The 23,009-nt window shown below is 37.2% G+C and overlaps 2 protein-coding genes across 5 annotated transcripts; one reads left to right on the top strand and one right to left on the bottom strand.

Annotated features, from left to right (window-relative positions):
* Positions 1–782: 782 nt before the first annotated feature.
* On the bottom strand, positions 783–8,725 carry LOC119783129. Its single transcript, XM_038284480.1, has 4 exons — positions 8,588–8,725; positions 6,102–6,357; positions 5,723–5,923; positions 783–2,342 (listed from the first exon to the last, which is right to left on the bottom strand). Exons 2-4 carry the CDS (start codon positions 6,342–6,344, stop codon positions 1,875–1,877), a joined length of 912 nt encoding a protein of 303 aa, XP_038140408.1. The 5' UTR covers positions 6,345–6,357; positions 8,588–8,725; the 3' UTR covers positions 783–1,874.
* A 249-nt stretch (positions 8,726–8,974) lies between these two features.
* Positions 8,975–21,839, top strand: LOC119783132 (cell division control protein 42 homolog). 4 transcript variants are annotated; one of them, XM_038284485.1, is made up of 7 exons: positions 11,655–11,794; positions 14,509–14,547; positions 14,821–14,925; positions 15,039–15,111; positions 15,208–15,317; positions 20,021–20,218; positions 20,333–21,837. In XM_038284485.1, exons 3-7 carry the CDS (start codon positions 14,821–14,823, stop codon positions 20,420–20,422), a joined length of 576 nt encoding a protein of 191 aa, XP_038140413.1. In that variant the 5' UTR covers positions 11,655–11,794; positions 14,509–14,547; the 3' UTR covers positions 20,423–21,837. The 4 variants fall into 4 exon arrangements, with proteins under 4 accessions (XP_038140414.1, XP_038140415.1, XP_038140413.1 ...); XM_038284486.1 differs by lacking the exons at positions 11,655–11,794; positions 14,509–14,547 and adding an exon at positions 8,975–9,010; XM_038284487.1 differs by lacking the exon at positions 14,509–14,547 and having other exon boundaries at positions 11,652–11,794; positions 20,337–21,839.
* Positions 21,840–23,009: the final 1,170 nt, after the last annotated feature.

Below are 23,009 nucleotides of genomic sequence, written 5' to 3' on the forward strand. Positions count from 1 at the left end.
AGACAGATTTTGTAATTTTGCTTACACCAGTGTATTACAAAAATAAATTTGGTTTGGAACAGCTCTCTGGACAATTTCATCTTTTTTAAATGTGCAGCCTTGAAAAAAAAAAGAAAGAAAAAAAATATATACACACACACACACATATATATATATATATATATATATATATATATATATATATATATATATATATATATATATATATATATATATATATATATATATATATATATATATATATATATATATATATATATATATATAAAATGTATATATATAAAATGACTGTAAATTTACAGTTAAAATTTTTGATTAAATATAATAATCGAGAGGAGCCACACAGGAGCTCTTTCAAGCTGGGCACCGTTTCTTTCACAACACCAGGAATCAGAATCAGAAATACTTTAATAACCCCAGGGCAAAAAAAAAAAAATTCTCTCTATATATATATATATATATATATAAAATTAGGGGGACTCCGTTCCATTTCGCCCCTGCTTTACAACATAACAACCATGGAAAACCTCAAAATAGGAGCCTGTGGTATGAAGAGAGAGACAAAACTTTTTTTTTATATAAAGGTATTTTAGAGGAACTAATCTTTAGTAGTATAAAGTTTTTTTTGCACAGCTTTGTTTATTATTTAAACATTTTGTGTAGAAAAACGGCAATGATAAATATTCTAAAACAATTAAAATCTTGGTTATACATTGTTAAAATCAAAATGAATTTTAAATGTCCCAATGATGTAAATTTAAAATAATGTAACACTTGTCCACTTTTGATTCAAAACAGCATTTAATCTTTTCTTGGTTAAAGTGTCTTAGAATGCTTCTTATTTGCCAAAAAGTCTCTTAAATAATTTCCATCACCTTTTTTAGTCGACATTTCACAGATTTTCAGTTTTATCCAGTTTTGAGAGTTTAAATGTACACTTTATTCAGGTGGATTTGGATTAGCTTCAGTTTTCCAGAAGACAGGTTTGGCTTTTAATCAAAACTGACTTGTTCATAATTGCTTTCACCTTGAAAAAAAAAAAGAAGCAACCCCAGCCCATAATGTGTCGCCATCTTGTCTGACAGCAGATGAATAGTCCTTTCTATGAGGCGCAGCGTTGTTTATGTGGTTTCATCAGCACCAAGCATGTTCTACCAAGCTTGGATGTTTCCTTTGGAAGAAAACACTCATCCCTCTTATCCAGAAATACAAATAATACAGGAGCTTCTTTTGGAACACAAGTACTTGTCAGGAATTTCTGCAGATTCGAAAATATTTTGGTTTGGCTCCTGACAGCCCACTATCAAGGGAAAGTTGGCATTTATCCTTTTATCCATCAAAAAATGTGTTTGGTTTAAATTGTTTAAAATACAGTTAGCTACATTTCAGTTTTGTTAGAAAGTGTTGAAACAATTTATCAGGATCTTAGGATCTTTTTAATAGATCAAAAATCTGTCATTTTAAGGCAGTGTGTGAGAATTCAAGCTGTCAATAATTTGCAGAAGCAATCTTTGTTTTTTTTTGTTTTTTATTCTTTATAGTTCTTGAAACGAGTAAAATGAATGTTTTAAGGTGAAACATTTAGTCTTAGGGCATATATGTACAGACTTGTCAGTCAACATAACACTATAATAATATGCAATGTCATGGGAAATAAACTTACTACATTCCTGAATTAGAGTGTTGCTTTGTATGCATTACAGACATATGCATCCTTCAATCTTAAGTCTGGTATTGTGTATTGTTGACTAGAGGTGGCGGATCAAGGGCAACATGGCTGTCATCAGTTTTTCTTCAAAAACCTTTCTAGTTGAGATTCTAGATTTCCCCAGAAATTCTTAGAAACAAGGTTTTCTGAGGGAGCTCCCAGTTTGCTACTTGTTTGATTTTGGCCCAGTTTTTCTTGGTCTGGGTTTTGATACGTCATCGTCTAAAACCTCATATTGCAGAACAGTACGGTGTCGAGGCAAACTCCGTGGATCCAGCTTTGGTATTGGTTGAGGCTCTTTTGGGGGATATCTTGGTGCAGTCTCATCTTTACAAGCAACACTTTTTCTGTTTTTATCTTTCACCCCTACATCAATTTTCTCTGTTGAACTGACAGCTTTTGTCAGTTGTTTTCTCTGAGCATATTTGGGGCCTTTATTCACTTGAGGGGTCTTCTTTCGGTGAGGAGTTGCTGGGGGACATGTACCGGTCACATCAAAAGAGGAGTCAAGTTCTTCTTTTCTGGGTTTTCTTTCACTTTCCTCCAGCTTAGGAGCACAGTCTCTTGAGAAAACAGCTTCAGATTGCTTTAAGAGACCTGGCTCTGTCTGAGCTGGAACCTTGTCACTGATGACCTGAAAGAGAGATATAGTCATTTTGTCACAACATCCCCCAAAGTCATGTTATTTGGACTTTATGTTGCAGGCCAAGATAAAGTAATGGATAACAGTGAAATGGAAGGAAAATGGCACATCAGTTTCAGGATATGTATAAAATAATCTGAAAAATTGCTGTATTTTTAGGTTTGGTCTTTTCCAGAATGCTCAAACTCAGCCAGTTTGGGCAGAGACTGTGATTCTACGTTGAATTTGGATTTTAAATACACCATTCTAACCAATGAAGTTGCTTTATCTATTCCAAAAAAAGTTAAAAACAAACCCCTGGACTTTTTTTTTTCCAAGTTTGAAGATGTTTCACTTCCCATCCAGAAAGCTTTCTCAATACTATTAAAATGAGGATGTAATGACCCCTAAAAAAGCCGTTGCGCCTCGGGGGCTTCCTCACGGTCCTTTTCCTGGGAGCAAGTTATTTACTACTCTTAACTCAAACTGGGTAAAACCATATAAAAATAACTATAAATCAGGAGTAAAAACTAACAGTTTATTCCAGATCAGGTCGTTACAGGACAGAGAAAAATGCTTGGAGCTTGCACAGCTGTGGGCTCAAAAATCACGTCCGCGAGCGTCCGGCAAAAATTGAGCCTCGAACAAGGTCATCTCCTGCTTCTTATACCTTATGAGTCTATGTGCTAAATCATGTGGATGCTTAGCTGTCCGTATCAGAAACTGACACGACATCAATGCCCTGACCCATATGCAGCTTGCTTCTCTGTCTCAGGGTTACAGATAGCTCCCCTCTATCAGACCGGCTCCAAGATGTGCCCATATCCTGTGTATTCTTAAAGACACGAAGGTTGTCCTGATTAGATGACCTCCGTACACCCAGTGACATCCACAATGTGAAGGAAGGCCTTCTACTCTGTCTAATCTGGCTAACAGAATAATAATGCACATGATGTATAAATAATAAACCTAACAATACAAAATGTCTGAAGTAGTGTTGAGTTCCAGGTTTTATAGGGTAGCCCAACAAAAGCTTTGTTATGACCTAGAGAACATGCAAATTGAACTGAAACAGGCCAACCCCTTTGTAATGGGGAGAAGTTTAGGTCGTCGTTGGCCTGAAAATTAACCCAAAACCGGCCCATGCCTCTGTAATGAGGAGTCGTTAGGGTCGTTGTTGGCCTGGTTTAACAGGTGCAATGTTTTGACATCTGCATGGTGATGAGAATTGAGATGATTGCAGGAAGGAATCAACTCTAGCGCTGCTTGCTTTATCTAAACTGTTCTGTGGTCGCCCTGGATTTTGAATCATTTTACGGTTGAAAGGTAAAGCTTCATCCTTTTTAAGATTTCCTAGCCCCCAGGATTGCCCAATTTGCAAATTCTTATCAATTTGCAAATTCTTATCAACTCTACACAGCCTTCCTCTCAACAGGAACAACAGGAATTTTATTTACCGTATTTTCACGACTATAAGGCGCACATAAACGTCCTTTTTTCCCTTCAAAATGTGCGGTGCGCCCTTTGGTGCGGTACGCCCTATGTGTGTTGTAACTGTGACTTTTGAGACCACCTCATTGAGGAGATGATGAAAGAGTGGCTGAGGGAGGTGAATGTAAGGAGACCAGGTGGTTTTTTTCCACTCATCACCATCGCTGTTAATCTGTGACTCCGTGCGTGCCCATCTCACAGCTGATGTGAAAAACATGGTGAAACAAATGAATGCTGTGCTCGCTGTTATTCAACCGCTCGACATCGGTGTGAACCGGCCGTTCAAAGTAAGGCTGCGAGCGGCGTGGGAGCGATGGATGACCAACGGAGAACACAGTTTCAGGAAAAGTGGAAGGCAGCGCCGGGCAAGTTACGCCACCGTTTGCGGATGGATTGTAGATGCTTGGACTAACATGTCTGCTGGCACTGTTGTTAGAGCTTTCGCAAAAGCCGGCATTATTTCTGAGGAGCCGCGCTGCACGGAAAGTGACTCTGACAGCGAAGAAGGGGAAATTGGCATGTCTGATTTAACGCAGCTGTTTAATTCAGAAACAGAGGATGATGACTTTGATGGGTTTGATTAATACTTTGTAATAAATACATGAATAAAGCACAATCATATTCAGTTTTGCTTGCGCTCTATTTTTCTACCTGAAAACTTAATTCAACAGCAGCCTCTGCGCCGGGTAGCCTCCGGGTTCACCGCGGCGGCTGGCAGGTGTTTTTCATCGAAATAATCTAAATGTTGCAGCTATATTTGATGTGATCAGTGGGAATAAAGTAGTTTTAATATGTTTTTAAGTGAGAAAGTCCACCTGAAAACTTCATAATTGCAGGCAGTTCATCCAGATTATCATCCTGCCTATACTATTTCTGTCGGAGGCGCTCAGACCCCCAAAATACCAGCGGTGCGCCGACAGTAGGAATCCCTTCAACAGCAGCCTCTGGGCCGGGTAGCCGCGGGTTTACCGCGGCGGCTGGCAGGTGTTTTTCATCTAAATAATTTAAACTGCAGGCACCAGGATACTGGTAATAAAAGCAGACATATCCCGTCAGCAGGTTTCAGGATTTTAAGTTAATTTAGGAGTGACCACAGCGCTCTGTCATCTGCGATGTGTCTGTCTCACGGTCAGCTCCCAGGTTTGTTTAATACTTTGTAATAAATACATGAATAAAGCACAGTCATACTCAGTTTTGCTCCCGCTCTATTTTTAAATAAGCAGTAGAGGTATTTAAACGTAGTAGAGGACATCAACCTGTATATAAAAAACGCGCCCTATAGTCCGGTGCGCCTTATGTGTGTGTTAAATACAGAAAAGGCACACATAACTGAGACTGCGCCTTTTGGTACGGTGTTTTGGTACGGTGGTTATGGTTGTGAAAATACGGTAGTTCTATGACGGCTCTTTTCCTAATCCTTTTTTCGCAACTTTATATATCACTGACCTTTCAGTTGTGTTACTTGATCTTTATGATGTTGTTTATCCATTAACTCTATTCTCTAAAAAACTTCACAGGCCTTCACAGAACAGCTGGATGTGTAATTACAACAGGTCACATTTATTCACTAATCCGAATATTTCTGAAAGATACTTGTGTGCAAAATGTTTTATTTTAAGGCATCAAAGAAAAGACAGGTAAAACCAAAGATATACATTCCTTTTGTGAAATAAAATACATTTAAATTACTCTTAAGCTCCACAATGTTTTAGTTTGTGTGGTCTATCACACTAAATCCACATGAATACGGTGAAGCTAAGTGCTTTAGAGTCACAGAATGTAAAATTAGACTAGAGATTATTTTCAGATCCACTAAATCTTGGAAATGTAAATAAAGGTGTAATTTTATAAGAGTTTTTGTAAAACAGAACCAAAGAACAGTTTCACAGATAGCGCTTTACCTGCTGGGAGGTGAAATAAGTTCCTACATATATTGTTGGCACACATCTTTGGGCACAGCAATCTGGAATAGCTGGCAGAGGCTCACAGTCTTCTGTTTCACACAACTCTTCTGGCATCTCCCCTTCATCCAAGTGTTGGATTTGGCTCTCAACAGAGTTTATGAGGTAGTTCTTGGCCCAGCATAAAGTGTAGGGTACAAGCTTAATGAAAAAGAGCAACAAAAAAAACAACATACAGAGATATTCAAAGAATTAGAATAAGAATTCTGAATAGATCAGTTTAAAAGTAGTTTTTAAAAAACAACCTTTAAGCAAGTATTAGATGTATTGTTAAGATTAAGTTGCTGACTGGTTGTACTGAAACAATATGAATTGTTACCTGTCTCTTAATGTCTAATTCATAACACCTTTCCATTACATTGCTTAGCAGCTCGTCCATTGTCTGTCTCACTATATCATCAGCCTCTTCCTGGAGCAGCATATTGTTCCTCAGGGCCAAACTACTGTCACCAGCAATAACAGCTTCATCTTTCTGCTCAGGTTTCTGAGATTGGATCCTCTCGTCAGTTGGCCTGTCTTTTTCCTTACCAGGCCCGGGAGTGAGAGCAGATCCATACATCATGGCTTATAAGGTTCTATAATGAAACACAAACAAACAATCAGATTAAAAACAGATGGAAGTCACCCACATATACCATGCATGGGTAATATAACGCTATTGTAGTTCGACTGAAGATGAAAGCATTATGATGAATTAAATATACTGGAATGTCAACACAAATAGAAGTAAGCTAGCACTGACAAATAGCCTCTTTAACTAATTCAGGATGAGGAGGAAGATTCTGGTGTTTCTGAAAAGATATACTTGTTTATTTTTGTAGTAAGAAAATGTAAGCCTATTCTCTAAACAATAGGTACCAACTTCAGTGAGGCTTAGAAAGCATTTATACCAGTGGATCTATATAAAGCATTTAAACACATTTTGAAATCCTTATTAATATTGTTGGGATAATCTTCTCTAATGAGCCTCTATGCCAATACAAGACACTAGTTTCAGATGCCAATTGTCCCCTACCTTCCTTAATGAAGATTTCCATTTCCAGCTTTCCATTCCAACTACCTCTCCTTTGTTTTTGTTTTTTTATTATAACCATCATAAATAACAGACAAGGTATCAGATATAAACCTGAAAAGCCTAGAGAAGCTGACCCAGGTTGCTTTCATATGTACATAAAATAAAATAAAAATAAAATAAAATACACATACAAGAAGAAAAAAATGTTTATCGTATACAGGTCTGCAACTTGTTCTTAGTCCATGAATTTTAAAGATAAGAAGAGTGGCAGAGTTCCTTGTGAAAAGTTGGGAAAGATGGTTTGACTTTAAGAAAACAACATTTCTGAATGAAAATCTTCCCCATAATGATTATTACATTTAGTAGTCTTTCAAATTGTGTTTCTTTTCATCAGAATCCCAAAAAATAATGTCTTTCTTAAAAAATTCAGGTAAGTTTGGAATTTTAGGGAAAAGCCAGTAGTGCACGTCATCCCACTAAGATTTGCACAACTTTATAGAAAATATTTTCAGTCGATTCAATATCACTGTCACAAAATAGGTGTTTTCATCAATAGCAAATCGAAGTCTAAGAAATTCCTTAGAGGTGTAAACACCTGAAAATATTATAAAGTGGACTTAATTGGGTTTTGGGGGAATGGTAAGATTTAAATAATTTGTTCTAATTTTTACCCTTTCAGACTTTGAGAAGAAATGCGATATTAAATCTGGGTAGGTACAAAAGGAAACAAAGTACTAGTAAAACATTCCTCGATTTTTGAGTTTTTTTTTTATTTTTTTATCTCTGATACATTAATCAGATGTCCAGGTAGCACAGAGGATCTCTAAATTGGGTTCTCATAAAAAAACAACAACCTTTAGTTGTGTATAAAATATTTGGGGGATTAGCTCTAATAATTTTTTGAAATTCACTTTTAGTTATTTGCAGGTTATATTTAATACTGAAGTCTTCATAAGACATAATCCCTCCTTTGTTGAATAAATGCATCACAGACCAGACCAAACACCTTGTTCTAGCCAATTACAGGCAAAGATTGATTAATTATTCATTTTTATGTAATGGAAAATCCACAAGGGAGTATTGTGTGGGCTATATTTATGTTTATAGATTAATCTCCATTATAATAAAACCTGCTGGTGAAAGAAGGAAAGCTTAACAGGCAGTTTTTTAACATCAAAGTCACATCTACTTATTTATCTGCATTTTCCATAATATTTTTTTCCCCACTGCCATTAGACTGCTGAATGTTTTGTTAAAATGGGTTATTGTTTTGTATTTTATTATATTTTATCATTATATATATAATAGAAGGACATATAGAAAATGTTAGAACTGTAAATTTACAGTCATATGTTTATATATATATATATATATATATATATATATATATATATATATATATATATATATATATATATATATATATATATATATATATATATATATATATATTTACAATTTTTAAGACTGCACTTTTAAAAAGATTAAATTCTCCAGAGAGCTGTTCCAAACGAAATTTCTTTTTGTTTTACACTTGTGTAAACAAAATGACAAATAAAATCTGTCTAAGTCTAATCTAAGAAGAGATCTTAGTTGGAATATTTGTTAAAAAAAGACCGAAGCTCGTAGTCCTCCATCGTCAAACTGTTAATTAAATTACCTTTATATAGTGTGTTTTCTGTTTCCATATAAAGTCAAAATTAATTCTGTTGATTGATTAGATTTCTGCATTGGGTATTCCTAATGTATATGCAGAGCAGATTAAGTCTGGAAATACTTTTCATTATTACCTCGACCAGTCCAGAAAAGTCCAACGGCGCGTCTGGCCGTTGATACGCTTTTCCCAGAAAACATACGGTTGCTCAGCAACAAGGATGATACGCAGAGGTGCGTTGTCTCCATGGCTGCGGAGGACGCATAATCCTGCTAGTTAGCTTAAAGGCTGTTCTGGGTTTCTGCCAGTGGCGGCCGGCCTCCCTGATAAGAAGAGAGAAACGTAAAATATATTTTTAGAAATTAACTCATAAATGTCAGTTTTACTCTCTAGAGTGTTTACATATAAGCAAAACAAATTATATAAACTACATTTCCCTACCTACTGTCATTAATTTGTGGATTTCCACAGACAGACTCCTACCGTCTCTGTTCTGGGGGCGCTGATCAGACAGACCCACATTTGCAGAGAATCTGTCCCAAGGGAATGGGTTAAAGAGGTAAGTTTCTTCAGTGTCAGATCAATAGAGTTTATTCATGATTTGAATTAAGTGGGCAATTATGTGCAGAATTATTTGTTTGAACAAGATCTCAGCTTAATTCACACTTTCATTTGTTGTGCTAACACACAGCCAGTTGGGCTTGTGTTCACAAACTATATGACTGTCCAAATATTATTTGATTAAATAGCATTTTCTTCTACTTGGGTGGGCACTTAATAAATTATAATTTCACAACACACTGATATATTGCGAACAATCTAACCTCTGCCACTCCTCACTTCTACTTGGGGTCTGACTCTGAAGCCAACTTGGGTTCGCAGAACAAACCGAGTATTATCCTTTGTTCCAATGACCTGTGCTATATTTCTCCTGCCCAAAGCCACACTCTTTTTCAACAAGTCAGTCAGATAATCTAGCAGCCAGGGACTACCAAGCTACACCTGTATCTCTGGCTAACAGCAATTGCCTGCCCTTACAACAGTTTTATCAATTAGGTCATTCACTTTTAGGGCCTAGAATAGTCCCAAGGATGTTGTTTTAAAAGATTTGGCTACAGCAAAACTTCTAAGACCTCGAAGTACACTTAAGAACTACACCCATGCATGTATTTTACACCACTGAAAATTGCACCCTTACAAATGTGACTCAAAAATCCATTGTCAACACTCCTATATAAACTTTAGCATGCTTTATTTGTAGGCTCCGGCAGGGGATTAATGCAGCAGCATTTCAGAAAGATTAAAACATCAATAAGCCAACCATTACACCAACCACCAAGACTTTCTATTCTGACTGACAGATGCTCTAACCCAAATTAAGGAATAAACAACATTTTCTTCTGCTTAAGATGAAAAGTATGACTCGTCAAAGCCTGTTAAGTCAAATGTTTGTTTTTTTTCATCTGGCTCATCTCAGAAGTAATCAAATTTGGAGAGGTCATCTTTTTATGCCATGGCAAAATTGATAATTAGTTACAAAAATGCAATGGTAACATAGAGAAGCAGAAATTAAAAAAGGATCTAAAGCCTATGTGGACACGGACAAATTTGTCCAAATAGCATGCTTGCTTTTCACCACAAATGTGACTTGGGGAAGTGGGAAGGAGAAAAAGGGTTATGCACATGGATTCAGATGACAAGGAGAGAGAATGGCTACCAACATCCCTGTAAGACAAAAAATGTTTTCACTGGCAGAGCTAATAGAAGAATTGGACATTTGTTTTTAAAGGGAAACAAACATTACTATTATAAGCATACTTGTAAGGGATGCAGTACTAGAATGCAAATACACACATATGTATTTTATGGAAATTCATTATTTTAACTTTACATATAGTTATTGCTTTTATAATAAGATATAGCTGGTATAACCGAAGTATTGCTTTGACATAAGTGCTAATTTATCATAATAGAGGTGGGTAGTAGCTAGTTACATTAGGTAACTTTTGAAAAAGTTAGCTTCAGGGAGTGTGAAAAATATTACTTGATAAATATAGTATTAATATTGCTACTCTTAGTTGAGTAAAATATCAGACTGCTCATGAGTAGCTTAACTGAATGAAGAACTGAATTGTTTTAACCATAAATGCACCGAATAAACACATTTATGTTAAAATGAGTCCTCTTGCATGAGCACAATATGCATGCATCCATGATCCATCCATCCATCCATCCATCCATCCATCCATCCATCCATCCATCCATCCATCCATCCATCCATCCATCCATCCATCCATCCATCCATCCATCCATCCATCCATCCATCCATCCATCCATGCACACACATAATGTTAAACTTTGCCCAAAACTTTTAACCAAATAATGTTTCAAGCTTAATGAATTTCTATTATTTTATATTAAATGAGTAGGCTTTGGATTGGCCTAAATAAAGCAAATTCTTTCAAGCCAACATTGAAATGGTAATCAACGCCTTTTTACCACTCCGCTGGATTATTGCAATGGCTTCTATGGGGGTTAGTGCCTCCTACAGATGGCTCAAAATGCTGGAGCACGCCTTCTCTCAGGTCAGCTGCTCCTGAGAGATACTAAAACTGAACAGAAGCTCACAGGGGACTGCGCTTTAGCTGTTGCAGCTTCAAGTTCTGGAATAACCTGCCTCAGCACATCAGACAGGCCTCTTCTCTGACTGTTTTTAAATCTCTTATCAAAACAAATCTTTTCTCCTTGGCTTTTAACACCTAGCAGGACAGGGGACTTTATTTCCTTTTTAATCTTTTTTTACCTTTCATTCCCATTATCTTTTACCCAATTTTATTGATTTGATTGTGTGAATGTCATTATTTTTTACTCATGTTTTAGATGTTTTTTTTTTATCTGTACTTTTTTATGTTTTGCTTTGTTAATTAATTAATAAATTTTTTTCTGTACAGCACTTTGGTCAGCTGTGTTTGTTTTTAAGTGCCTAACAAATACAGTAAAATTGAATTGGATTGGAGCTTCTATGCACTATCCTTGCATTTTTTTGTGATTTATTGTAAATATTCCAAAGACAAGAATAACAAATCAATTATTGAGAGGAACTTTATTAGTTTTAAATGAATAATATTGTGCCCATTAAACATCATCACTGTAGTGTGTGTGTGGTACTATTGGAAAAAAACAAACAACATATCTCCCTCTGCTGGATATAAGAGGTGGAGCGTTTGTTCCAGTTATGATGTGCGGTTGCGCAACAAGTAACATAAAGTCCATAAATTAGAGCCCAAAGTTCAATCTTTAAACTGGAATGGAGCTTGTATTTAATCTGGCAAGGAAATAAAGGGTGAGTAGAGTTTAAAAATCTTTTTGAGACAGAATTGTATCACCTATCATCCCACAACAATTTGGCCAATAACCTTTTTCACTTAAATTATACAAATATCTATAATGGATTTATTTGTAAGATAGCACACACAGTCTGTCTGTATGATAAGATTGGTAGCTGTAAAATAAAACAATAACTTGTTATTGTTTTTTTAAAATTGTGTATTTGAAAATGTTGTTACTAAACATTCAGACAAGCTCAGATCAAACAGTTGGTTTCTTGCCAAAAATATTCACCATTCACCTTGATTATACTTTCTCCTGTATAACTTTTATCAGAAAAATAAAAACCACAAATTTGCTATTTATTTTTTATATGTGGACACACTGTATATGCCCCCGTGCACCTTTTATTCCTTTGGTACCTTCTTCTTCTTTTTGACTATTTGTGCTGATGTAATGAGTAAATTTCTCCATTGAGATCAATAAAGTCAATTGATTAATCAATCAATCAATCAATAAAATGCTCAATTATGTTGATGTCATCATGTATTAATCTCCTTCCAAATGATGCAGTCTTTGCAAACTTTAGGATTCACGTCATTGTCTGCTGTGTGAAATGTTGGATTCTTCCATAAGCATGATTGAGCCATAACATGTTATTCTCTTCAATAGGGGGAACAGATCAGTGCATATTTATGCAACACTTGTAGGATATGTCTGTGTTTGGTGGTTTTTGCTAACACTAAATCCAGCTGCAGCTCACCTTCTTGTCCCCAAAACTCTGGAATTACCTTTGCTTCACAGTTCTCTCAAAGCTGTTGTTGTTGCTATTACTGACACAACTTTTTCTACCACAGTTTTTCCATCCTCGCAACTTTCCCAATCAGGTTTTGATGCAGTAATCTGTCAATTGTCAACTTATTTTGAAAGACTTTTTATTGTATACCGTCCTAATGGAAGATTGCAGTGACTACCCATCTTCTCTATGATTGTATTGACAATTAAATTATCAGAACATGAGACTTTCAAATTAACAGGGGGCTTTGAATTATTCTTATGTATTATGGTTTTAGATTTCTTTTTTAAATGTAATATATACTCATTAAAAATTACATAAATAAAGGGTTTCGGATACATGAAACAACGTCATGCACATTTAATCTTTTCATAATTAAAATAAGTTATTAAATTGTTCCAAATATTAAACTATTAGTTATTACATCTAATTAATGATTCATGAATGATAAAGATAAAAAGAAAACTGATATGAAATTGATCTACTTGGAGGAGATTTTTCCAAAGAGATGGACAATGAAATTTTAGGTTTTCATTACCTGAAACATATATTCTCTAATCAAATGATCTCCCTGACCTGTCCATGGTGTACCCCGCCTCTCACCCATTGACTTTCTTGGAACCGGCTTAGAATTTTTCACTGCAGCTTCCTTTATGGTCTCTCAATCTTCTCTCACTCAGCTGAGGATGAAGTTTTGACTCAAGCAGACTTTTTGACTTTTTAAATCAGTATTTATATTCTAGCTATATTTTGGAATATTTTTCTAACATTATCTTCATCTCTCTTGGACATCTTGTATTTTTGAGTAAGGTAATTTACTGTAGAGCCCTTTAAAGAAAAGGTTATGTTACCCTTTGTGTCGGATAAATAAAAGTTTTATTTAATCATATTCTAATTTCTTCATTTCTAAAAAATGAACCATTTGTGTAATTACTTTGTAGTTATTTTGTCTGGGCTGCTCAGGGGTGGTTGTGGTGTCCCTCTGTTTGGTTCAGTGTTGTCATCATCACTATAAACTGTCATGATGGGTCTCACTGACTTAACCCACATGCAGAACACCACAGGAGACTGGATAAAAGTTCAACAGTTTATTTGAATAAACACACAGAGTTATTAGGTTGCACTGATTCTGGTACAGGTCCGGGACTGGATTCACAGAGTTCTCTGTATAGAAGGACAGTTTGGTTTGCCAGGCAGTCTTGACGTCTTGGCAGAGTTTGAAACTGAGTTGTACCTGATGAGGTTCAGACTGAACGGTGGAGAGAGGAAACCAGTTGGGTCCAGAGACAGAGGGTTCAGCAGAGAGCTTAGTAGCGGCAGAGCTTGGCTTCAGGCTAGTGAGGTTCAGACCTTGAATTGTTCTCCTAGTTCTCTCCAGAGAACTGGCAAGGAGATGCAGGCTGAGGTTCTTCAGGTTTGGCTTCTCAGAGCAGGCAGGCAGGTTTCCAAACATGAGCTCCTCCAGAGCTCCAGACTTCGATCAGGTTTTCCTATGAGGCAGAGAAGACAGAGGCAGGTTAGAATCAGGGTTACTCTCCAGAGTAGACAGAGATTCTATGTGCAGGCTGAGGCTCAGGTTCTGCTAACCAAAACTGGTCAACACTCCGGCGCTGAAAGGAAGTCAAGCTGCTGCTTATATAGCTGGTCTCCTGATGAGATGAATCAGCCTCAGGTGTGCAGGTGGCTTCGGCTCAGGAGACCCAGGGCGCTCTCTGCTGGAGAAAGGTGGCAGATCTCCAGATCCCAACATAAACTGCATATTTTTGTACTTTCCATTTAGTTTAGTAAATCTAGTGACAAATAAAACACATTAAAGTTACGTTTTTCTGTTATTTATGATACTTTTCTGCAAATATACGACTTTACATTATATGAATGTAAGAAATAAACTATTGTGCAATTCTATTTGTTTTAACTTTTGTTTTCCTTTTCAGAATAAAACTATTCCCAGATATTGATTCCAATGACTAAAGGTAGATCTACTGCAACATCTGGGAATAGATATTAGGCTTGATCATTACCTCAAAGAGAATTAATTCAACTTGCATTTGAACTTTGAAAAAATGCTTTCAACATCTGATCATGATTGCATTTGAACAGTCCAGCGGATTCTGTAGAATTAAAAGATAATTTTTTCAAATTTACTACAGCATGAACATGTTTAAAAAAACCAATGGTCAGAATATAGAAATTTTTACGTGTGTATCTGTCATTTTAATCTGTATTCTATTTTTTCTTTGTCATAGATGCAGTCAATTAAATGTGTAGTGCTAGGAGACATTGCAGCTCAAAAAACATCCTTATTGGTCACATACACAACAAACCGCTATCCCTCAGAATATGTGCCAAAAGTAAGGAAACTTAACTATGCCAGCTTTGATTAAATTATTTAATAAAATTAGCAGTCATTTAGCTACTGCTCTCAGATTGTTTTTGGGTTGTGTTGCTTTCTTTGTGCTCACAGGTGTTTGACAACCAGACAGTTAGAGTTATGATTGGAGAACAGTCCTTCTTTCTTCAGCTATATGACACAACAGGTACAATAACTGTCTTGAATAGTTTCTTTTCTGTCACTGTTTTATTGCTCTCTCAGTAAAATCAACTCTTATTTGTCTTTTTGCTAATGCTTTCAGGTCAGGAAAATTGTGATCAACTGCTTCCTCTCATCTATACAAAAACAGACGTGTTTCTTGTATGTTTCTCCGTCGTCGTACCAACATCTTTTGAAACAGTTCAAACAAAGGTCAGTTATTTTCACACTGACATTTGAGTAACACTGTTCACAAATGCATTTGTTGTTGCAGGTCAAAAATGTGTGTAGAAGCCTATACCAATTTATATTTTATGTGTGTGGGTGTTCCTGTATTTCATACAATGTGGGGCACATTTTCTGGAAAATATAGCACACTGCCTGCTCCGTGTAAGGCCCGATGCCTTGAACCCACATGGTAGAAATTAATGGAGTTCAATTGAAGGTTTTTGTTAGGATTAGGTAAATGTTGGTGATTGTTAGACTTAAGGTGAGGGTCTGGGTTAGGCCATATAAAATGATTTAAGTAAATGAAATGTCACCATAAGTCTTCTAAACAAACATATGTGTGTGCCTTTGCTTGCAGTGGTAATAAACACATTTATCAAGGGCAATGGTTACAGTGAAATCAATGTTCTAGAGTATAATACAGATAATATCCTATTAACGCTGCATACAGTAATGAATTACTGGTAATTAACTGATAAGATCTATTCAATTATCATAGTAATTGTAAAATTTATCATTATAATTAGCCATTGGAAAAACTGCACGTCAACAGAAGTTAATTATTGACCTTAAATCAGAACATGAAAATATCTGAGTTGTTCAACCAAAGTGCAGATTTTTCCATAGGTTTCTTAGCATCAGCTTTTGTTTTCATGGTTTTAGGTCTGTCTTTCTCTGTCTGCTGTTGTCTCTCCATTTCTCATCAATAATAGCCATGTTGATTCAGAGCTAATAAAATCTGTTAATAAAAAAGAAAAATTTTAATTTTTTAAGTAGATCCTGGAAAAAATAAAACCCCCTCAGAAGAAAAACACAAAGAAAAAATCTTACAGGAAAAACACAAACACCTGTAAAAGATGTAAACATCCAGAGTAAATTACATATCTTTAAGTCTGTTTTATCTTGTTATTCCTGTAACATTTTTCCAATGACATTGGGTCAAACAATGCATTTCCCGGGTTTGTGGGATCTGTCAAAATGGGTCTGGCCCTTTCCTGGCCCACCACATTGGTCCACAAACTTCACAATCATTGCAGTCATGCATGCAGAGGAAAGGACTAGAACACAATCTTGTCCTGTTCAAGTTTCAAGGATTCAATACAATTAAATTTTGTTTATTTATATAGCTTAAATTCACAACATATCTCATCCCAAGACATTTTACAGAGGCAATACAGTCAGATTGGTTAAAAGGAAAACCAGTTGATTGCATCCAGTCACTGACTTGGGAAGTTGATTTTCGCTTGCATTTTGTCAATTTCCGTTCAAAAATCCCTCACACCAAGCATGCTTGTAGTGAAAGTGAAGAGGAAAACTTCCTTTTAACAGGAAGAATAATAACTGAACTTTTATTGATCTCATATTGAAGAAACCTCCAGCAGACACAGGCTCAGTGTGAGCGACCATCTGCTGCCGAGGCCAGCTAGGGTTCAAGGAGACCGAAACAGACATACAAAAGAAGCAGAGATACAAAGGTAGCTGTCAATCAGCTCCACAGGTGAACCCATCGAGGAAAGACACAAACAGGCAAATGAACTCCAAGCAAGCGCCCATGTCAGTGGATGATAGAGACAAGATACAGTTAGTTACAGTAAGAGAAGTAGGACTACATTGAAAAACAGGCCAAGCTCCCAACATTATAAATAGGAATTTTGATGGAAGCAGCACAGCTGATATTTTAATCCAGGATGCAGTCAGAGCCGAAAAGGAACAGACCAGATGAAGCTACTATGATGAGAAAAAGCAGAGAGAACGTAATGTTACAAATTGAACTAACAAGTAGTCCAGAGTGGGAGAATAGAGATAGAATGAAGAAGAATTATGAAAAGTGGTCCCTATGTGAGCAGCTCAAACATATATCACCAATATAGAAATAGCTCAGGATAATGGACTCTTTTGGATGAGGTATAAGGTATAATAGGGCCATGGTAGAGTCAAGGAGAAACTTCTGTCTGGACTGAAATTCTCCCACAACGGATCATCATAATGCTCTACCTCCACCTACCTCTCTACTCAATCAGGGACAAAGCAAATATCACTCTGTTTTTAACTACCGGTATAAGCTTTATTAATAATCAAAGTTTTAGGCCTATCATTAAAAGTAGACAGTGTGTCTGCCTCATGGACTAAAACTTGTAGTTGTTTCCACAAGAGAGGAGCCTGATAACTAAATGATCTGCCTCCCATTCCACTTTAAGAAATTCTAGGAACCCCCAGTAAACCTGCAGATTGAGAGCATAAGTGCTCTGTTAGGACCATAAGGAGTGACCAGATCTCTGATATAAGACAGAGCTTGATTATTTGGGGCTTTATACGTGAGAAGGAAGAGTTCAAATTTGACTCTGGATTTAATAGCAATGAAGAGGAGCTAAGATAGGAGAAATATGGTGTCTCTTTTTTATTTTCATCATTACTCTGGCTGCAGCATTTTGGATCAGCTAAAGGCTTTTAACTACAGTCTGAGGACTTACTGATAATAAAAAATTACATTAGTCCAGACTTGACCTCTGCTCCAAATACAATAACTTCTGTTTTGTCTGCATTTAAAAGAAGCTCCACCACCTCCTAATGCATGCAGAGAGCATTGTTCTGAATCTCCTGTAGATTACTCTGAACTTCTTGGCCTCGTGGTTGTTAAGGAGAAGTTAAGACAGATGGAGAGCTTCTTCTCTAGTGACTCCCATCATTGATAGATATGTGGCTTCACAACCTTTGCAGTAACGAGTCAACAGGAAAAGACTGCAAACAAATCTTGTTATGTGAGAGTGTGTTGAGGATAAGTGAGGCAGATGTACGTTTTTCCTATCCTCACTAGCTGGAGTATGTCTGTTAAGAAGTCATTGATCCAGGAGTTAGGGAGTAGCATGCAGATAATCCCTAATTGTAAAGCTGCAGGACTAACATTGATGTTGAACAATAATAGCGTCCTGCAGATCAGTCATAGCTGTGAACAGTGCTAACCAAACAGCCTTCTCTGTAAAACGGTTCTCCCTGTAAAGAAACTGCAGGCTGTCCACGCTAGTAGGAGTTTGAGTCTTGATGTTGGATGAACCTCTAAAAGCACTTAATGATGACTGGGATGGGATCAACAGGAGAGTATTCATTACAGTAGGTGGTTTGCTGTTCTTTGCAGACAGGCACAATGATCTAGGACTCCAGGTGGGTAGCAACCATATAAATCTGCTTAGGAGAGGGTTAGGAGTAGACCATGCCTGGACTGAACCTACAGCCATGTTGATGTTGGTATTGGTTAGATGAAAATGTGATTAGATTAAATAAATATTTCCACTGAAAATCCATATCAGAGAATTATAATTTGCGGCAGCCAGAGTTCTGATGAAAAAAAAAAAAAAAAGGTAATATCTCTCCTATCCTAGCTTCTCTTCATTGGCTTCCTGCTAAATCCAGAATAGAATTTAAAATCCTCCTTCTGACATATAAAGGCTTAAATGGCAAAGCTTAATCTTATGTCAGAGACATGATGTTCCTTATGTCCCTAACAGAACTCTTTGCTCTCAATCTGCCCATTTACTAGTGGTTTCTAGAATTTCTAAAAATAGAATGGGAGGTTGATCTTTTAGTTATCAGGCTCCTCTCCTGTGGAACCAACTACCAGTTTTAGTCCGTGAAGCAGACACCCTGTCTACTTTTAAGGGTAGGCTTAAAACTTTCCTTTTTGATAAAGCTTATAGTTAGTGATGCTGCTATAGGCTTAGACTGCTGGAGGACAAAGGGACCCCCTTTTCATCATTCTGCTTCATTCTATCTCTATTCTCCCACTCTGCGCAATTTATTAGTTCAATCTCTTACGTTATGCTCTCTCTGCTTTTTCTCATAGTAGCTGTATCTGGAGAGAAATTTCAGCTGTGCTGCTGTATGGGACCGCTTGTGGAGCTGGTTGACAAGTTCCTTTGTTTCTCTGCTTCGTTCTGTATGTCTGCATCTGTCTCCTTGAACCCCAGTAGGGCTCGGCAGCTGCTTACTCGGCACCGCTCACAATGTGCCTGGTTCTGCTAGAGGTTTCTTCCTGCTGAAATGTTTGGTGTGAGGGATTGCCTTAGAGTCAATGAGTCGATGTATTCAACTGGTTTTCGTTAGATAGAAAACTTTGAACCAAGTTAACTGTATTATCTGGTTGAAATGTCTCTGTAAAGTGCCTTGAGATTATAAGTGCTGTGAATTGGCGCTATATATATAAACTGAATTGAATTCAATTTCTTTACAGTATAGTCATATAACTCATAGGCATAGGTTAAAATGTGACAGAGTCTTGGTACATTTCTGGGTTTGTTCTAATCTATAAGGATCTATATGGCAGTAATCTTTTGGAACCATTTCATTTTGCTGTATCTTGGGTTGTTTTGGCCCACATTTGTTTTTCTATCTGAAAAACAATTTTCAAGACAGTGTTAACATTTGACATCAAAGTGGTCAGTTCATCTTATTAGATAAAATCCTTATATAATTTTCTTGAGAATTTGCAGCAAAATAGATAATAATAAAGACATAATAAATAAAGGTGATGTGGTAATTTGCAACACTACCTCACATCTACATGCAAGAAATCAGCAGCAGCCAAAAGGAAAAAAACTAAAGCAGGAGCATCTTCAGATATCTGGAAGACAATGCTTAAACTGAGTAAAGCTTCTCTGACACCATCTTGCATTTATTTGTTTTCTTGTTTCCAGTGGGTTCCTGAGATTTCTCTCCACTGTCCTCACACACCTTTCCTGTTAGTAGGCACCCAAACAGACCTGCGAGAAGACAGAACCACTGTTAAGAATCTGGAGAAGAACAAACAACAACCCATTTATCCAGAGGATGGTAAGAAGCTGGCTCAAGAAGTTGGAGCTGTCAAATATGTAGAGTGCTCCATGGTCAAACAGGTATGGAGAAAAAATTCCACTGCACATTTAGTAATTTATCAGCAAGAAATCCAGTTTTGTATGCATTACTGACATTTCTTTCTCCTTTGTTTCATTTTTCTTTCTCTTTATAAGGAAGGTGTTAAAATGGTTTTTGAGCAGGCCATACTAGCAGCCTTAGAACCCCCTAAAGTTAAAACGAAGGGTTTCTGTATTCCTATTTGAAGCAAGGCCAAAGATCTGAGATGTAATTTATTATAAATTTGATGGATATACAAAATTGAAAGAAGTTATGAAACTCCTTCTAATTCCTTTCCACTTTAGAAGGACAAATATATGACTTTGTTTTTTCTGTTTGCAGCTACAGTATGAATATGCTATAATTTAAGGCACCCATTCTAAATGTGTCTGATTAAAATGTACTGTTGTTAAACCAGTTAACATCAATAATTTCTACTCATTGATTCTATTCAGTTCATTTATATAGCACCAATTCACAACACATGTCATCTTAAGGCACTTTAGAGACAATTCAATCAGATCATACAGTCAGATTGGTTCAAAGTTTTCTAAGGCAAACCAGCTGCCAGCATCTACTCATTGACTCGAAAGCAGATCCTACAACATGTTTGTAGCGACAGTGGAGAGGAAAACACCCCTAACATTATGACAGTCCTGCTGTGAGGCAAGTGGACAGTAATTGTTTATCAATGCAGGTCCTTGATTTTGTAAGGTTCTTTTGATTACATGGCCACCTGGATGGTATTTAAGCAGTGCCCTTCACCCACAGTGCATGTCACCGTGGTAGCAGGTGTCATTGAAGTGCCAGGTGTGTCCGAGGCTCAGGGCACCAGTGGCTCTAGAGACGACTAGAGAGGACCAGCGTTGATCCAGGGGACCTGCCAGAGCTAGGACCACAACACAGTCCTGGGTTCAGTCGGGTCCAGACGTCCGGAATCGATCGGCAAGAATCAAGCTGAGAGAGGACCAGACAGATGGAGCACTTGCTGGAAGCACATCTTGGGCTGCGTGACGCTCAGTCATGACTCTGAAGGGCTAAAAACATCCCTGTTTTTGTTGCAGCCATGTGAGCCGGGCCGTGACAAACAGGAAGAAACCTCCAGCAGAATCAGGCTCAGTGTGAGCGGCCATGCCAAGGCCGACTTGGGTTCAAAGAGACAGACCCCTAACTCACTCTTCTGTGAACATCCAGGAGCAGGACATAGAGACTGTGGATAGTTTCACATACCTGGATGTCCACGTCAATAATAAAATGAATTGGACTCATAACAATGACACCCTGTACAATAAGTTGTGCTACCGCAGGTCATTAATCCCTGCTGCCATTAGACTCTACAATGTGACAGTACAACGGCAATAACTTGTGCAATATCTAATGTGCAATTACTATATATTATCTGTGTGTGGACGCATGCACGTTTCACTCCTTTTGGCACCTTCATGTTCTTTTTGACTATTGAGCCGATGTAACCGGTATATTTCACCACTGTGAGATCAATAAAGTCAATTAATTGATCCATCCATCAATCAATCAGAGGCACACATAGAGAAAGATGCAGAGATACAGAAGGTGACTGTCAACCAGCATCACAGGCGGCCCTGTCCAGGCAACACACAGCCAGGCAGACAAGCTCCAAGCCAGCTCCCATGTCAGAGAATGAAAGAGAACACATATGGTTAGTCACAGTCAGAGAAACAGGACTACACTATAAAACAGGCCAAGCTCCAACATCTATAAACAAAGGTGTTGATGGCAGCAGCACAGCCAAACCGAAACAGACCAGATGAAGCTACTATGATGAGAAAAAGTAGAGAGAGCATATAGATCCAGATTGAACAAACAAATACTGCAGAATTGGAGAACAGAGAAGGAACGATGAAAAGGGGCCCCTATGTCTTCCAGGAGCCTTGGCCTATAACTGCATAAGCATACAGTAGAAATAGCTCAGGATAACTTGAGCCACTCTTCCGCTTCATCAATAAGGGACGTTTTAAACCGTTGAAAGTAGAAAGGGTCTCTGCCTCATGGGCTAAAACTGGTAGTTGGTTCCATAGGAGAGGAGCCTGATAACTAAAAGGTCTGCTGTTTATATATTTGGAAAACTTTACAGAAGACCCCTGGATTCAACAGAGGAATATGAAACTAAACTTTATATTTAAAAAATGTATCTATTTCTAATGTGTGTTGTTATTTGTGTTCACATGTATAACTTTAAATTAGTTCTTATATTTGTATTTATTGAAGAAATTTTCAATATAGTTATAGTGTATAATGACTAGGTTAGAATGGTTCTGAACTATTTGTTCACACCAATTGAAATTCCAGGGTTGTGGCATTTACAAAAATGAGACTGTAAATCAAGCAAATCTGTTAGGGTAATTAATGAACATAATAGCGAGATGGTTATTGGCCTGTACCTTTTCAAGTCAGGGTACTCCAATGTTTTTTCAGTCATTCGCCCATTAATGTGCTGATGATGGCAAGCTAGATGTAGCCACAGCTTCTTTGGGGAACACTGACAGAAGCGAAGTTGCTGCACACAGGAGCCACTGGGCACTCTGACCACCATCAGTAGACAATATCGGTGAGGTGTCTTGACGAAGTCTTGGTGAAGTTAGTTCAAGTTTTTTTTTTTTTCAGGGTGAGTGATAAGCTACGCTTTCATTCCCTTGTTTTGTTTTTTTGTGATGCTCAAAGATCAATATTTTATTCTATCCTTCTTCTGTCCTTCTGAACTCATTATGGGTAAAGTGTTGTTGTTTTTTCTTGTTTTGTTATGTTTTATTGACT

Source organism: Cyprinodon tularosa, unplaced genomic scaffold (assembly GCF_016077235.1).
Source record: "Cyprinodon tularosa strain WSP-4 unplaced genomic scaffold, ASM1607723v1 ctg2, whole genome shotgun sequence".
Lineage (NCBI taxonomy): Eukaryota > Metazoa > Chordata > Actinopteri > Cyprinodontiformes > Cyprinodontidae > Cyprinodon > Cyprinodon tularosa.

What these genes read in the sequence shown, in the direction of transcription:
- LOC119783129 (XM_038284480.1), bottom strand. Translation starts at nt 6,344, where the DNA reads ATGATGTATGGATCTGCTCTCACTCCCGGGCCTGGTAAGGAAAAAGAC. An exon ending in AATTAGACATTAAGAGACAG is followed by an intron (nt 5,924 to 6,101) that starts GTAACAATTCAT and finishes TTTTTCATTAAG; the next exon opens with CTTGTACCCTACACTTTATG. An exon ending in CTTATTTCACCTCCCAGCAG is followed by an intron (nt 2,343 to 5,722) that starts GTAAAGCGCTAT and finishes TCTCTCTTTCAG; the next exon opens with GTCATCAGTGACAAGGTTCC.
- LOC119783132 (XM_038284486.1), top strand. Translation starts at nt 14,821, where the DNA reads ATGCAGTCAATTAAATGTGTAGTGCTAGGAGACATTGCAGCTCAAAAA. An exon ending in TCAGCTATATGACACAACAG is followed by an intron (nt 15,112 to 15,207) that starts GTACAATAACTG and finishes TAATGCTTTCAG; the next exon opens with GTCAGGAAAATTGTGATCAA. An exon ending in AGTGCTCCATGGTCAAACAG is followed by an intron (nt 20,219 to 20,332) that starts GTATGGAGAAAA and finishes TCTCTTTATAAG; the next exon opens with GAAGGTGTTAAAATGGTTTT.